The sequence below is a fragment of the Gallinula chloropus genome (assembly GCF_964237585.1).
Source record: "Gallinula chloropus genome assembly, chromosome: Z".
NCBI lineage: Eukaryota > Metazoa > Chordata > Aves > Gruiformes > Rallidae > Gallinula > Gallinula chloropus.
This window is the reverse complement of record NC_140089.1, coordinates 2,420,931-2,437,266: the sequence shown is the minus strand read 5'-3', so window position 1 is coordinate 2,437,266 and position 16,336 is coordinate 2,420,931. Positions and strand designations below refer to the sequence as shown.

The window sequence follows — 16,336 nt, the reverse complement described above, 5'->3', positions numbered from 1 at the left end:
CCAGTCCAACTTACTGGAAAACAAATCCTAAACAAATAAACTCAGTTTCACTCTTTGATGAATTAGCAAGTCTAGCTGATAAGGATTTATATGCAAATTGACTACACCAACTTTTTTTGTCAGTCATTTGATTCATTCCTCCAGGACAGTCTAAGAAGCTCCAAATTTTCCAAGGATTTTTAGAAGTCCTTTGTCTCCCCTTTCTTTCCAGCAAGTAGTTTCCTCTCTTCCCATGCTTCCCATGAAAATCCTGCAAGAAAGACCCTCTAAATTGCCCTTACACTGGAGCCACTTCCTTGCTACAGTCGAGTAGTGATGACTGCTGCTTTGCTATCTGTTTGTTTCCTAATCATTATTTCCCCTTTTATTTCAAAAGAGACATTAAAAGTCTTCCTTTCACAGGGAAGATACATCCCCCCATTTTCCTGCATGGTAAATTATTGTCACAAAACTTGGCTAAACTTAATTGCAACTAAAACTTCAATGCAGGCAGTTGACCATTGTTTCATAGATTCATGATGGGACAAATGGCACACCTCTAGAATTCTTGTTTACTCATGAAAACAGTCAATATTATTCACTATTTCTAAGAACTTGCAGTCTAAGTAATCTGCAAAGGTAGCTATCATGGAGAAACCATGATAGAATATATTACTGTTGGAGTATCCTACAGCTGTTCAACAACCTGGGGAGTAAATATAAATTTACTTGTGGCAAAGCTTCTGTAAAGGTGAAGACGTGCAAGATGGTTATTGACAAGAAATGGTGTTAATCTGTTGGGGATTTTTTTTTTTTGGGGGGGGCGGATTTTTTAAAAATAAAAATTACCTGCAGTGATTTAATAACACTATTTGAGAACCAACATGAAGAGCAGCAGCTTGAGGAAGCATATAATTGGACAAGCACCTCCTAAAGTGACTCTCTACAGTACTATTGTGATAAAATGGTCAAATACGGTTGTTGGCTAATGAAACAGGAGAAAACCAGGCTGTGAGAATATGAAGTCTGTGTATGGTCTCATCAGTGAGATGCAGACAGGTTTGTTGCAAAGAAAAGATGTTGAAAGACTGGAACCCCCCTGAAAAATGTATAAAAGCATTTAAAACCTGAAGAAACTAACTTGCAGCAAGACTCAAAGAACTCAAATCTATTTAGTTTCCCAGAAGAAAATTGAATGTTGACTTGATTCCAGTATCTAATTCACACAGAGAAAAAGCTCATGTACTGAATGGCTCTCTGACTTAGTAGAAAGAGGCACAGGAAGAACTAATGGTCAGAACACTGAAACCAGAGAAAGCCAAACCAGAAATGAGCCACTCCTTTTAACAGTTTGACAAATTACAAAAGGAAGGAAGCAATGGATTCTCCATCTCTTGAATCCTTTGAGCCAGGAAGGCTGAATGACTTCATGGAAGGCATATTTTAACCAAACACAGGTGTAAATCTCAACAACATCTGGTCAAAAAGTTAAAGACTTACATGTAAGAGCAGAGAATAAGTGATCTAGATGTTCTTCCTGGTCTAAACTATAGACATTTGGGGGAAAAGAAAAAAACCTTCAAAAGTTTTCAATTGAAAGTGAAACTTTAAAAAATATTCTAACAAATCCAAACCCAAATTTGGATTCTAACAGAAAATGCAAGCTGAAATGTAAATGATCTTTTGGATGCTATGTCAACACAAATAAAAACTTTGCTGTCGAATTTGATTACATCTCTCAGGGAATATATCCTTATAGGTGCTGAGCTCTAGCAGGAACACGACCTTAACACTATCACACTGATGCGCCAGTTGCCTATAGATGCTGTAGCTTCACAGAGCTACTGAGGATGGAACACAGTAAAAGTACTTTGTAAAATACACTAAGAGTAATGTGGATGCATCTTGACATACAAACACTAACGTTCAAGCCCAATCCCACCACAGTGCTTAATGAAAACCTACTGAGACCTATGTAAAGAGTTTTGCTATGGCTGGAATGGAGCCTGGAGGTATTTGAGAGGAGAGGAAACGAGAGAGCACTATGGCCTTCTCTTCCACCCTGTGGAAGGCACACTTTAATCATGCTTTAACACAACAGTTAAGCGGTAAGGAGCAAGGTGTACTGTCTGATGCAACACTGCCCATGTGTATACAGAGGCTGGGAACACACTGGGAGTAAAAAGGGTGAGGCACCATGCAAAGAATGCTTTTACTGCCATCACAGACAGCAAGAGGAGGTGGAAATATCCCTGTTCCTCCTAGGGCAAATTTTGACATGCCCTGGGGGGAAAAGTCTGTGTGAATCCCACCCTCACATATTCATAGACTTACAGGATCACAGCATCTTTTAGGCTGGAAAAGACCTTTAAAACGATCACCAAGTTCAAGAGTTATCCCAGTACTGCCAAGGTCACCACTAACCCATGGCCCTAAGCAGCACATCTACATGGCTTCTAACCCCCTCCAGGGATGGTTTCTCCACCACTGTCCTGGACAGATGGTTCCAGTACTGCACAGCCCTTTTGGGGAAGAGATTTTTCCTCCTGTCCAACCTAAACCTGCCTAGACACAACTTGATGTTGTTTGCTCTTGTCCTATTGCTTGTTACCTGGGAGAAGAGACCAACACCCACCTGGCTACAGCCTCCTTCCAGGGAGCTGCAGAGACACATCAGGTCTCCCCTCAGTCTCCTCCAGGATCAATCCCCCCCAGTACCCTCAGCAGTTCCCTATCAGACCTGTGCTCCAGACCCTTCCCCACTCCATTGCTGTTCTTGTTCTAGTTTTTCCCCTTCAACAGGCACAACTAGTACCGACTGAACTAATACTAGATTGGCTTTTTAGCCAATTATTAATTATACTTCACATAGTCTCCTTAAAGTGTCAGTCTAAACCGTCACTTGGAAATCTGAGATCAAGTTGTACCTGCCTGTTGAACACATGAATGGCTTCACCATTTGCTGTACTGCCATTCTGCTTGTAAGTGCTGCAAGAGGCCAAGGCGTGAGTATTTTACTCACAGAATCGTGTGGAGGAGTGGCTAAGCAGCACCTATTCTGGCATCACCTGCATGGTTTGAGAAGAAGCCCAAGGGGAAGTTGCCAAACTCAAGGAGAGGTTCCTGAACTCAAGAGTTACACATTAGAGTAAGACTTCAGCCGACGTGTAGACAGACAGGGATACACAAAGCACTAACGAGACAGCATTAAGTAGCATGGGCAGCCATGGTCACAGCAGTTTAACCATTGTCAAACACTTTGTAGGAAATATCTGCCTGTAATAATTTACATTATTCATTATTACTGCAATCAAAGACCGCCTCAGGGATGCTGAGGCAAGCATACATCACTCTTAACTAGTTCACTGCACTCTAAAAAAATATATGTGATGGTAAATAGATAGGTTTGAGTGCTGGAGTAATTTTTGATGGAATAGTTGCTCCAACACCAGCACTGCCTCAAAGAGATGCAACTACTTTGTAGAGCTGTACTCAAATTTAAGTGCTTTGTCCTACAAAATAACGGTACTGATCGTACATCGAATACCTAGAAGGCTGCATAAAAAGTTAGAAAAATGCATTGCAGAATCAAAATCCTTATAAAATTGAGCTCTTTGACCACAGCAACATCAGGTAATTCAAGCCAATGCTTTGAAAATCACATTTGCATATTTACTTTGGAGGCTCCAGCGTTCTGGGTCAGAATCTGCGACGTCATTCAACAGGTACATGTAGATTTTTGTCCTTTCCCAAGCGCTGGAAAGCTAAGCTCCTCAAAACACAACACAGGAGCTCACATCCAGCTTGGTATTATGCATGAAACGAAAAGCTGCCTGCAACTCCTGAGGCTGAGCAGGAGACTAAAAGCGGAGCACCTTTGAAGAGCTGGGAGTAAGGAAAAAGCTACTTACTTCCTCGCTAAGAAGACATCAGTTAAAGTTGGACTTAGTGCTGCAACTGCCAGAGCTGTGGCTGAGACAAGGCTGATGCTTCAAAAGTTTCTGTAACGATTTCCAGTCCCTGATGGGCAATGTGCATCAGTGGAAATGGATGCACGGGACCAATATTTGATGCATGCGAGGATGCTGATGCAGGGCTAGGAAGCAACTACCTTTCTGCAGCTTCCTGCATCCCTCCATCAGCACTGTCAATGCTGCAAAGACCTTAAAATGTGAAGTCAAATGCAGGAGCCTGCCAGCCCAACATAATGCTGTGGTGCTTCATCTTTTCTCCAAAGTGTAGAGCTTTTACAGACAGAACTGAATATGCCAACTGAACATGAGCCAGCAGTGTGCCCAGGTGGCCAGGAAGACCAATGGCATCTTGGCTTGTATCAGCCCCAGCGTGGCCAGCAGGTCTGGGGAGGGGATTGTGCCCCTGGACTGGGCACTGGGGAGGCCGCAGCTGGAGTGCTGGGCCCAGTGCTGGGCCCCTCACTGCCAGAAGGACATGGAGGGCCTGGAGCGAGTGCAGAGAAGGGCAACCAGGCTGGGGAAGGGGCTGGAGGGCAAATCCTCTGAGGAGCGGCTGAGGGAGCTGGGGGTGTTGAACCTGGAGAAGAGGAGGCTGAGGGGAGACCTTCTCCCCACCTCCCCTGCCCTGCCAGGAGGGTGCAGAGAGGTGGGCGATGGTCTCTTCAGCCAGGGCACAGGAGATGGGACAAGGGGCAATGGGCTCAAGCTGCCCCAGGGCAGGGTCAGCTCAGCTGGGAGGGAAAAGTTCTTCCCTGGCAGAGCTGTCAGGGCCTGGCCCAGGCTGCCCAGGGAGGGGCTGAGTCCCCAGCCCTGGGTGTGTTTAACAGAGGGGAGATGAGGTGCTCAGGGATCTGGTTTAGCACAGGACAGGGACGGTTGGACTCCAGGAGCTTAAAGGGCTTTTCCAACCTTGTCATTCTGTGATTCTGTCTTTAACTGCACATGTGCAGAACCACAAAATGCAAAGAGCTTTACAGGAAACACCAATTACTGTATTCTTAATCTCCACGGATGACGAAGTGAACATGGAAATAACGTTTTTGGCGAAGTGGCACTATCTGCCCTATCACAAACAGCATGCTGTTCTGTACTTCCTCCTTCCAGTGCTGGAGCTACTGGATGCCAGCCCCTGGTCACAGCGAACACAGAACGGGCATCATCAAATTGATTAAAGAGAGAGAAACAGTAAACTGGGCTAAGAGCCACAGAGGATATTGTCTTGGTGCTTAATGCAGTTTTGTGATTGTTTCTGCCTTGCTTGCTGCGAGCAGGCTCCTTAAACGCCTGCGAGCGGGAGCGGAGCGTGGTGCAAATAAAGCTGAGGGGGGGAGGAAAAAGAAAGAAGAAAGCAGGAAGGAATAAGTTGGTCCTTCCCTATGGCTGTTGCAAGACTCATTCAAGCAATTACCTCCCCGCACAGACCCCGCGGTGCTGCGGAGCCCGTTTAACCTCGGTGGAGATCCTCCTGTTTGAACCCCAGGATCTGCTCAGCATGGGGTGCATCTGCAGCTTTTCTGCCGGAGATACACAACTGAACTCTTAGAACAGCAGGCAGAAGTCACCTGTTAAAGCGGAGCCAACAAAAAAACTACCACCTCTGTAATCTAATGGGTAATTCGTGTTCCCTGGTACCAACCTGAGCTTTGCTGGGAGGGCTTTATGCGGTGCGTCGGTGCAAGCCTGAGCAGGGGCTGGGCTGCACTCCTGTTCTTCCAGGGGAGCGCTCGCTGCGCAAGCGATGCGCTCACTTTCTTGGATCAGTGCTTTTAAGCAGATCTAACAGTCCAGAATAACTTTACTTAAATTTACTGTAGCCCCATGGAAGGATTATTGATGCTATTCTATTACTTAGCACAAAGCAGCGGTCTCGAGGGGACTGTTTAGTACCATATTCTTGTCTTGATATTAAATCAAGCTATGCCAAGGACTCAAAAGCAGCAGGTAACAAGCTTTCCCCTGTTTTTCAGCGAGCTCTGCAGAATCTTGTCTTTCATTCGTTTTGAACCACAAGCCTCTTATGTGCATATGGAAAAAAAAAACCCTCTGAGAAAAACCAACCAACCCAAGCCTTACAGTACACAGGGAGACTTTAACACACACGCAGAAATGCTTCTGGCTGTGTTCTTACTGAGAGGCTCAACAGATGATAATCCTGCTCCTTGTTGGAACAAACTCCACCAGTTCCCCACTGTCCCCTTTCCCAGTTAAAAGGATTCAGAAATGTAAAGCAGGAGGACAACTGATTGCTGAACATCCACGCAATGCCAAGGGACCCCTTTTGGTGCTGACACATGCAAAGCTGACTATCTAACCCAGGGTTGGACAACTGCCACTACCTCCACTCCATCCTCCCTCACATATGAGCTTAAACCATACACAACTGTCCAGCACCCCACATGGTTATGGCACAACTCTGTGGGGTCACTGGGACGTTGGGGCAAATACACCAACAACCCCCCCCCCCCAACCTTATGTGACTATTAATTAGTATGACCATGGTTTCTTTATTGATGTGCAATGGAGCTTATGGAAGGCTGGACATAGTCCTGGGCAACCAGCTCCAGGTAGTCCTGATCACAGAATCACAGAGCTGTCAGGGTTGGAAGGGACCTTCAGAGATCATTGAGTCCAAGCCCCTGCCAAAGCAGGGTCCCTAGGACAGGGTGCACAGGGCGGCGTCCAGACAGGGCTGGAATCTCTCCAGAGAAAGAGACTCCACACCCCCTGGGCAGCCTGTCCCAGGGATCCCTCACCTTCACCGGGAAGAAGTTCTTCCCCAGATTGGGGGGGAACTCCCTGTGCTCCAACTTGAGCCCATCGCCCCTTGTCCTGTCCCCACAGACACTGAGCAGAGGCTGCCCATGGCCCCTGGGTCCCACCCTTCAGCTATTGATCCCCATTGCTCAGATCCCCTTTCACGCTGCTACTCTCCAGGCTGAACAACCCCAGTTCTTTCAGCCTTTCCTCACAGGGCAGATGCTCCAGTCCTTGAGCAGGGCGTTGGAACAGATGACCTACAGAAGTCCCTTCCTATATCAACTATTCTGTGAAGCCAATTTTTTTCCTTCTACCTATTTATCTATCAAGGCCCTCAAACACCTGCAGTAGCCGGTTAGAAATAATTTTTTTTAAAATCGTAAAAAAAAAAGCAAAAAAAGCAGAAAAAAGCGCCGTTCTTGGCTTGCTGAAATGAAATGAAACGTTGTATGTACCATCCTTGACTTTTGGTACCAGGGAATGCTCCATCTGGACTCCCTCAGGACACCATGCAGAGTTTAAAACTGCACCACCAGCACGGGTCATACCTGTCCCCACCCCCAAACATACAGTTCGCTTTTCTCCCACCAGACTGAGATCACTACATTCAGCTACAAGAATTAATTCTTGCACTTTTTCCCTTGTTACAGAGACATATTTTCAAGTCTAGGCGCTCCCATGAATAGAGCTTTTCTTGATTACTGTCAACGTTTCATTCTATTGTGTCATCTTGTTTGTCTTTCCATGTTATAATTTCCTTATTTTACAATGTTTTAACTACACTGGCTGCAACTGTTAAAAGAATAGCTAGTGATTTTGGGGGTCAACTAGAAAGGCTTTAAAAGGATTTGATTAGGCAATTCATTTTACTAATGTTACAATAACTTCTTTTTATTTGATTATGTAAATGACTGTTGGTTCCTATCCACTTTGGCAAAATACAGTGAAGTTTAATCTTCTCTCCTAAACAAAAAGCTTTCAGTGGCAGAAACACACGAGTGAAGGAATGTATCTTACCCAAACACCAAGGTGCTCCCCATGAGGCACCGCAAAATATTAATATTCAGGAGAACAGAGGCCATGTGTACCTGGCAAAATTCACCACAGTCCCTCTCCTGGGCTGATGTTCTGGCTTTTATCCTGAAATTGAAGTAGTTTAATTCCTGAGCAGCAGCAGAGATGGACACAGATCCATGGATCTGCTTTCTCTCATCCCCACTTTCAGTGGTTCCTCCCAGCACATCTCCAGCAGGATGGCTTCCCAAAGGGCTTGTGAACCCCCTGCTCCAGAACAGAGGAATGCTGCAAGGCCTCAGAGACAACTACAGTTGGCCATAACACAATGCACCCTATCATTAAAACATCTACCCCACTGTCTGTACCAAACTGCAAGTTGACCTCCAGTCTCCTAACCAGCAAGGCTCCAAATCCTACCCCAACTTATGTGGTGATTTTTAATATACAGACTGCTTTTAAAGTCATCACCTTTCTCCACCCTATGTTTGCTTGTAGCTTAGGTAGATAAGAAATGGATCCATCTCTTCTGAGAAAGAAGTGAGGTCTTCTGGTTTGACTCTCTTAGGAAGGTGGAATAGGACTGATGTGGAAGATGACCTCAGGTCTAACAGAGGTCCTTAGTGGGGGCTGAAATTGAAGAGGGTGGGAGACAGGGTTTTTAACATAAACCAAAGAGAAGATACTCTCAGGGCTCCTCCAAGCCAGCAAGATGATAGTGCCACAGCTGAGGACCTTACTGATGGCAGTGCTCCAAAGCTGGAAACCAGAGAAGGAGCAAAGGGGAATTACAAGGTGGACAGCCCTGCCTAGTAAAAGATAAATAACCAAGGGAGAGTGGTGGACTCTTCTCTGATGAGGAAGAAAGCTCTTATTAGAAAAATATGGAAAGGGCAACAAGACATGTGCTGTTGGGCAGATAGCTTCAAGAGGAGCTCCATGTCTGATGGAAGACATCAGGAGATATGTCTCTCAACACTGCATGAGATGCCTTTTAGGATTACATATACCACACAGGAAAACTGTGTTAAATGGGAAATTTTAGAGGAAAATCCTTTTGATGTGATGATCACCCATGGTAGGAAGATACTGAACTGTGACACTAAGCTCCAACGAAATCCTTGAGATGTGGAGGAAAGGCCATGAAGGTGGGGCCCTTGCAGTACCCCACCTCCCTCCACAAGCACAGAAAACAGATTTATTGTGGCTTACTTCCCCTGTACTGTTACTGTTGTCACGCCCACAACGTTTAATGATTAAAGTGTATTCATTCCTTTTTGTAACTGAGCGAGACACGAATGAATTACAGCAAACATTTTAATTACTTAATAATGCTCTAATCAAAAGCTTGAACAACTCTATTTGGAAATACAAGTTGTTTTCCAGCTTGACGGCCATTTATTCCTCTCTCTCTTGATTTGGAAGGGAGAGACTGTGACATGATCTGCAGTAGGCACCACTCACAAACAAACTGGGGTTGCCTGTAAATCCCAGTGCGTTGAGTGGCTGAGTACTAGACCCCTTTCAGCCTGGAGAAGAGAAGGCTGCGCGGGGACCTCATTGCAGCCTTCCAGTACCTGAAGGGAGCTTATAGGCAGGAGGGGATTCAACTTTTTAAAAGAGCAGATAATGGCAGGACAAGGGGGAATGGACTAAAGCTAAAGGAGGGAAGGTTTAGATTAGATATTGGGGGAAGTTTTTTACAGAAAGAGTGGTGAGGTGCTGGAAGGAGCTGCCCAGAGAGGGGGTGGATTCCCCGTCCTTGGAGGTGTTCAAGGGAAGGTTGGATGGGGCCCTGGGCAGCCTTGTGTAGCTCCAGGCCTGGAAGTTGGTGTCCCTGCCTGTGGCAGGGGGGTTGGAGCTCTATGATCCTTGGGATCCCTTCCAACCCAGACCATTCTATGATTCTATGATTCTTCTCTATTTGTTTTGGAAAAGCTGTCTAAGGTGATGCAATTCCTTAACTTACTTCTCAGCACAAACACAGATAAAAGATGGGGTTCCAAGCAGAAAAAAGTGAGCTTTTTCCTTCTGCAAAAAGGTTCATTTTTTAAAATCTCCTCCCGTCGCTCTGATCGCTCTCACTGCCATGCACTGAAATACCAAGGGCAATGCTGCCAGTGTTTGAGTGTGGGCTATTTCAGTACTGCAATTCTCAGGAAGAGAGTGAAATAAAATCTCTCACATTAAACACTAATGCTCGTACTTCTAGCAGCATTTTATCTGTTTTATTACAGGTTATCCTAATGCAGGCTTATGTCATCACACACATATATATAACACAATATTATATATATGAATATATATATATTCTAGGAATTATTCACTTGTTCCTCTGTAAATGTCTGGCAGTCATCCACGTAAAACATGAATACAAGACATACAAACAAAACCATAATGAGCAAATTGAAATAAAATTCATCAGTAAGCACACAAAGCTATACTATTTTAAACTGTCCTTATATTATAAAGAACCAACCTGAGGTTAGTTAGCTTCCATTGTCCAAAATCTCTGACATGAACTTCTAAACCACTGGAAATCCCAACCCAGAGGCATTGTACACATGCATGGAATGCGAACAGCCAACTGTTACTGGCTGAAATCCTACCCCACCCAAAGCAATTATTCTGCCAAAGACTTTGGTGTAGTTGGGAATCCACTGAGTGGAGAATAAACGTTATGCCCACTTTGACCCATCCTCAACATAAACGTAAAACAAAGACTCACGCCCCTACCAAAGCATCACTCTGTTTTTTAAATAACACGCAGGATTTCTTTCACAGAACACATAATTTGCACAGGATGAATATAAGGGAAGAGAAAGGAAGCTCAGGCAGAGGATTTTCACTGCTGGCAAGTGTAGTGTAAATAGTGACTGGTCCTAAAGGGGCAAAATGTTGGTAAAAGGATGCTGAATCTATGAAAATTTTAGTAACACTTCATTTCCCTACTGCACTGAAAAAGCAATGTCATTGCTACCGTGTGGTGTCTACACAGAGGTGATGATCTGCACGGTTCGGTCCCAGCCCACAGCAGAACGGTGATTACAGGTCTCCCCTGGTTGTTGTGAGCTCTCAAGGAAAGCCCCACTAAACCTTAAAAGCCTGAAAAACACCCCGCAGTAAACTAAGTTTCATCTGTGAGGTTAGGTCTCATTAACAACCTCACAAATCCAGACAGATACGAGCCTCTAACTTGTCAAACGAACAACTGCGTCTCACAGAGCAAGGTCAAACACTGTTCCAGCTTTTAAATTAATATTGTATAGGCTGCGTCTTCCTTTGAACCTGATTTTATATTCTACTGAGATACGCTACCTATGGCTTTTAGGAAATCTGATAATCAAACATGAAAGTTCAGTAACATCTTTATGTATTTTAGATTACTTTCCTACAGAGATTTGAGATTTCCCTGTTACACTGACAACCACGTCTACTTTCTGGAATTATCACACATTAAAAACAGTCTCTGTACATTATCTCCCATGCACCTCATCATTTACAGTTCACAATTCATTAAAAAAAGAGAGTGTAGCCAAGTATTTCCAAAACAACAGAAATCTTCCATCAAAATTCTTGGACATTGTAAATAATTTTCTATGTAAATTTTCATTGTTGGGGATGTAAATAATTTTCTATGTAAACTTACATTGTTGGGGATTCAGGGAAGTGTCTTATTTCACTTATCAGTGCCATTCATTGAGGTATTTCTTCAAAACCTTTTTGCTTGCTTAAAGTTAGTTATTCCATCAAGGATCTATGATAAAATACCTGTTTTTTTCACTGCTATTATCTTTTCTAAGCTCCTACCTACAACTTCAATTGCTTACAGCCAACACGACATCTAGAAAAACAAATCTAGAAGTAGACAAGAGAACTTCAATCCCCCACAAAGCCAAAAAAAAATATAAGAAATTAAGATTAATCCAGAGTGGGCCATATAAACCAGCAGCAGCCATGTACTTTCAACCACATCTTGCCTTAGGAGGGTTAAAGAGCGTTCAGAACCAAGTGCACTGGTAAATAACCAAGCTGCTCCTGGGCACAGACACGTACACACTGCCTTGCTGCAAAGCAACCGACGTACCTGCGGAGACGCGGGGGCAGTCCGGCAGCATGGACTCCACCGGAGTGTCCAGGGGCTCGGAGCTGGACACCCAGTTGCAGCAGTTCTGTAAGAGCAGGCAGGTAATTTTGGGGTAAGCCAAAAAAACCCAAACAACAAACCCAAAACTGAACAACAAAAAAATTTAAAATAATCCCCCAAACGAAAACCTCAGAGCGAAAAACCCCAAAACAACCCTAAACAAGACATTTCACAAGTCAGGACAACAATCACACCAAAATAATGAAATCAGTTTCCACTGCAGTCCCAGCAGGGTCTGGGAGGCACACTACACTACCTTCTTCATGCTAACTGCTGGTGAAATACTGTAGTTTCATAGTGAGTAAGTAAAAAGAGCTATTCAGGAGATTTGTAATGGGCTTCAAGAGTGGGTCTCTAAGTCCTACTTTGAGCTCGGACCAACCAAGCCTGAATTACCCACTGCAGGTTTTAAGCTTCTCCTTCCCATAGCTGTGACAGAGGTGTTGACACCAACACTGAGCCTGCTCAACGCCCTGGACAACGTTAAGAAATCAGAGTTTTTCTGGGTGTTTTGAGGGAGCAGGCTGTGGAAGGGAGGGTTGTGACATCGCAGAACAACAGGTCACAACCGGATGGAAGCCATGGAGACAGCAGAGCAACATTCACACAACTGGAAATATAGCTGGGAGGAGTGGTGTGTGAGCATTTAAAAATCCAAACACTGGTCTTTGGGGAGTTATGCTCAGGAAGCATTTACATTTACCTTCCACTCCTGGACCTCTGAGCAGGATGAATTTACCATGAATTTTTTAAATGTTTTGCTCCAAATGCTACCTATTCAGACAAGCCTATGAACTAAAGTAGCAAGCAACATTCTTTTATTGAAATACACTGTAATGACACCAAAACTACTGAATTTGAGATGTAATTATAAAGCAGCTACTTTTTTAATAGGGCTGCAGCTGAACTACAGGGACCTGTGTGGCTTCCTTTATTACCAATCCGAGTTTTCTGAAAACCTGATTAACTTCATTAAGGGGAGAAGAAAAAATAAAACCAAAACCCCAAACCCAACAATAAACATGTGACTTTTTGGAAAGACCCAATAAATTTTCAGACAGATTTCTGAAAAAAAAACCAACCAACCCATTAAAAAAAAATCATCCCATCAATCATGATTGTAAAAATGGATGATTGCTATCCTGGTAAACAAGCATGTATTGTGTATTTGTAGATGCTTGCTGCCCTAGTTGTGCACCATGGAGTCCGTCCTCACTGTGGAAAGATCCTTGACTGGTAGATCAAGTGTCTTATTGTATTTCCTTAATTCATTCTGTCTGGAAGAAGATGTCAGCTGTGTTGCAGTGAGGAGAGAATTTCAAAGGCTTCAGTCCCCACCAATAAAGGGCGAGGAATGGCTTTTGAATAGATTTGTCAAGGCAACCCTACTGTTCTGGGACCAGGGAGAGCAGGAACAACATAAAGGAAGGGTTGCTGTATGAGATTAGAAAGTGAAGTTCACAAAGCATGGCAGATTTTTGTAAGAAACAGTAGATCAATGAAACTATTGAACTCCGTGGAAAAAAAAAAAAAAAGGAAAAAAAAAGAAAAAAAAAGAAGAAAACAAACACACTACCCAGTAATGTAACTTTTTTAGTAAAAAATGGTTAAAATGGCAGTATTTCACAAAGGCTTTAGGGTTTAAAGTAGTAAAGCATTACACATTTTACAATTTGCATGTGTAATTTTAATTAACAGCTGAATGTGAAATTGCAAATGTAAGATGGTAGAAATTATAAAAGAAGTAGATTTTTTTATGAAGTATTACATTCATTTGAAATAAGTAAAATTAATATTAACTACTGATAGAACACTACATCAGAGAGCTGGAGATAATACAGAAGATTAGCACACAATTAACCAGCTTTTATATACAATGTGACACTTGCCTGTAAGAAATAAGTATTCTCGAAAGCAGTGTCAAGATATGTAAATGGATGATTTGTTTTATCATTCATCACAGCTCCTAATAAATTCAAAAATCATGACTTCTATAGGTACTAAAAATAGGCCACCAATGATACAGGAGAGATAGCTCCAATGAAGAATTACTTTTTTAACAATTCATTCTTTCAATGACAGCAATTAGCCCTACAGACAGGCAGCGATTAGGTGTATATTTTAATTATTATTCATTTTACCAGTAGCCTTAAACCTGATTAAAGTAAGAGATATCCAGGTGATATGCTAGTCTTAATACCACTCAGCCACACTTCACATATGTAAAATTCTTCTTTCTTATAGGAGATTTTCAATGCTAATGTAAGTTATGACACTCCATCCACTTTTTAGGCCATTAATCATTTAACTTATTCTTTAAGATCTACTTTCTGCAAATGAAATTAAATGTAATGCACTTGTCTTGTTCAGACTAAATGCTTAAAGAAAAATGGAGTTGTCAGATTCAAATTGCAGGATTTAAAATTTCAGTTTTACTACATATAACATATATTTTAAGGTTTTCATTTCCCATAAAGAAAATGGGGATTTTTTTTTATTTTCTATTTTTTATTGTTTTTTTTTGACAGAGCCTGTAGGGGTTACCATTCTTTATATTTTTAACATTTAAGTCAGAGCTGTCAGACTGCCATCCCAGGTGATTCTCTATTCCCATCAGTCACGGCCTATAAAACTGTAAGGTTAAGTCAGGAATAGACAGCCTACACATGAAGTTTTGCTACATCGATGGGAAAAAGTCAAATCTTACAAAAAAGTTCAGGGTAGGCCTGGCTCAGACCTGCCACGTGCTCTTATTATTTTAGTGTTCAGCAACAGGAACGTAGACAACACAGAGACAAGCCTGGTGGGGCAAGGAAGAGGCTCATAAATGGAAGCTTAGTGGGTCTCACTTTAAAAAAGTACCATCTGCACAATCTCAGCAACCCCATATTAGGTGGTAAATGAATGATGAAGATATGGTGGCATCCTTCACCCAAGGGTGCTTGCTGGCTGTCACCAGATCATCATGGATCCACTAGCCATTGGTAGGTGGGCAGCAGCAAATACCCTCAGCTTTTTCATCAGGAAGCCTTGGGGCCCCTCATTAGTAATTACACCTCGTGAAACTGCTGAGAGAAAGGATTCTTTTTTTTTATTATTATTATTTTTTGCCAGTTGTGCAAACCATCAAAGAGGGTCAAGAAGATCTTAAATGGGCTTTTCCCACCATGGCCAAATCAAGCCGGCAGCACCGGCTGCGCCCAGGACCCTGCTCCAGATCCCAGGCAGCGCGTGGGCTGCCTCGGTACACCTCTCCACAATGCTGTGCAGCAGGAGGAAACACCAGACCTGATTCTCATTATTTTGACTGCCAACCTTGAAGTTCATAAGGGGCTTTAATCTCAGTTATTTTAGGGGCCGGCACAGGCACGCGGTTTCCACGGTCCGGCAACGTGCCGCCCTTGGTTCCCTGAAGAAATGGAACTGGTCAGCAGGCAAGGGCATGCTTATAGAGCCACACACAGATTTATGTACCACAAACTCTTTAACACACAGATTTATGTACCACAACTCTTTAAAAAGCCCGGCCTCACCTCTCGCATCCACTCTCGAATAGTTTTCCCAGCTTCTTGGTGCCACACATTGTGAACAGAGTCTGTCAACGCCACAGCAGTTACCTTATTCTTTACTTCTGCCTCTCGTTGAATCATCTGTTAAAAAAATATCGGCTTTAGGTTCTTTCTTTCCATTGAATAGAGTCTGCTTAGTCACAGATAATGATCTTAAATTAAAAAAGACAGAGCAATACAGGTTCAAGACTTGACTTCGCTTGTTTTAAAGTTTATACAAATCCTGGCAGCTCCAGAAACACAGAAAGACCTAATATTTTTGATAAAAGAAATAATACTAACTTTTAACTGACTGAACTATTCAGTCCTATTATTTTCCATGTGGCTTGACAATTCTAGGATTAAAGGTATCATAGTGAAAAAATGGAAGATTCCCTGAGGACACCTTTTACAAGCTTCTCCAAGTTCCTATTTCTGTGCTTCAGGGAAGCTGGTACCCGTGGTTCACTGTAAGCTACTCATGACTATCATCTACTAATTTTCAGTAGATTGCTGTAGTTTTTCTGATGTACAATCTTACTTTGACTTGTACAGGGTTTTTTTTTTTCCCTTTCTTTTTTTTTTTTTCCCTTTCCCCCCCTCTTTTCTATCCAATTTAGCTACCTTGCACTCCCATCACGGTCCCAAAATTCTTTGTGGTGTCTCTTACACATATGCTTACCCAGCTAACACCAGAGCCCCTCAACATATTTAGGATATTAAAGAGCCTCTGTTGCTGCAAATGACAGTATGACTAAATAATATCAGTTCTAAAACCAATTAAATGATTGCTGCAAATAACGCAAGCGAGCTGACAAAGATGCCGTGGAATTCAGCGCTGCTCTGCAAGATAAAAGGGACTGGGAAAGAATAGTTTGATATCAAAGAGAGACAAAAAGGTTTTAATCTCCTGACAC

General features: G+C 42.9%; 1 protein-coding gene across 1 annotated transcript in view; it reads right to left on the bottom strand.

Annotated features, from left to right (window-relative positions):
- The window catches only part of ARB2A (ARB2 cotranscriptional regulator A), a 306,258-nt gene that overhangs the window by 76,202 nt on the left and 213,720 nt on the right, over positions 1-16,336 (bottom strand). The window contains exons 9-10 of the mRNA XM_084278064.1: positions 15,405-15,521; positions 11,812-11,896 (exon numbers count right to left, since the gene is read on the bottom strand). Of these exons, the coding sequence (XP_084134190.1) occupies positions 11,812-11,896; positions 15,405-15,521 (202 nt within the window). The remainder of the gene's footprint in view (positions 1-11,811; positions 11,897-15,404; positions 15,522-16,336) is intronic.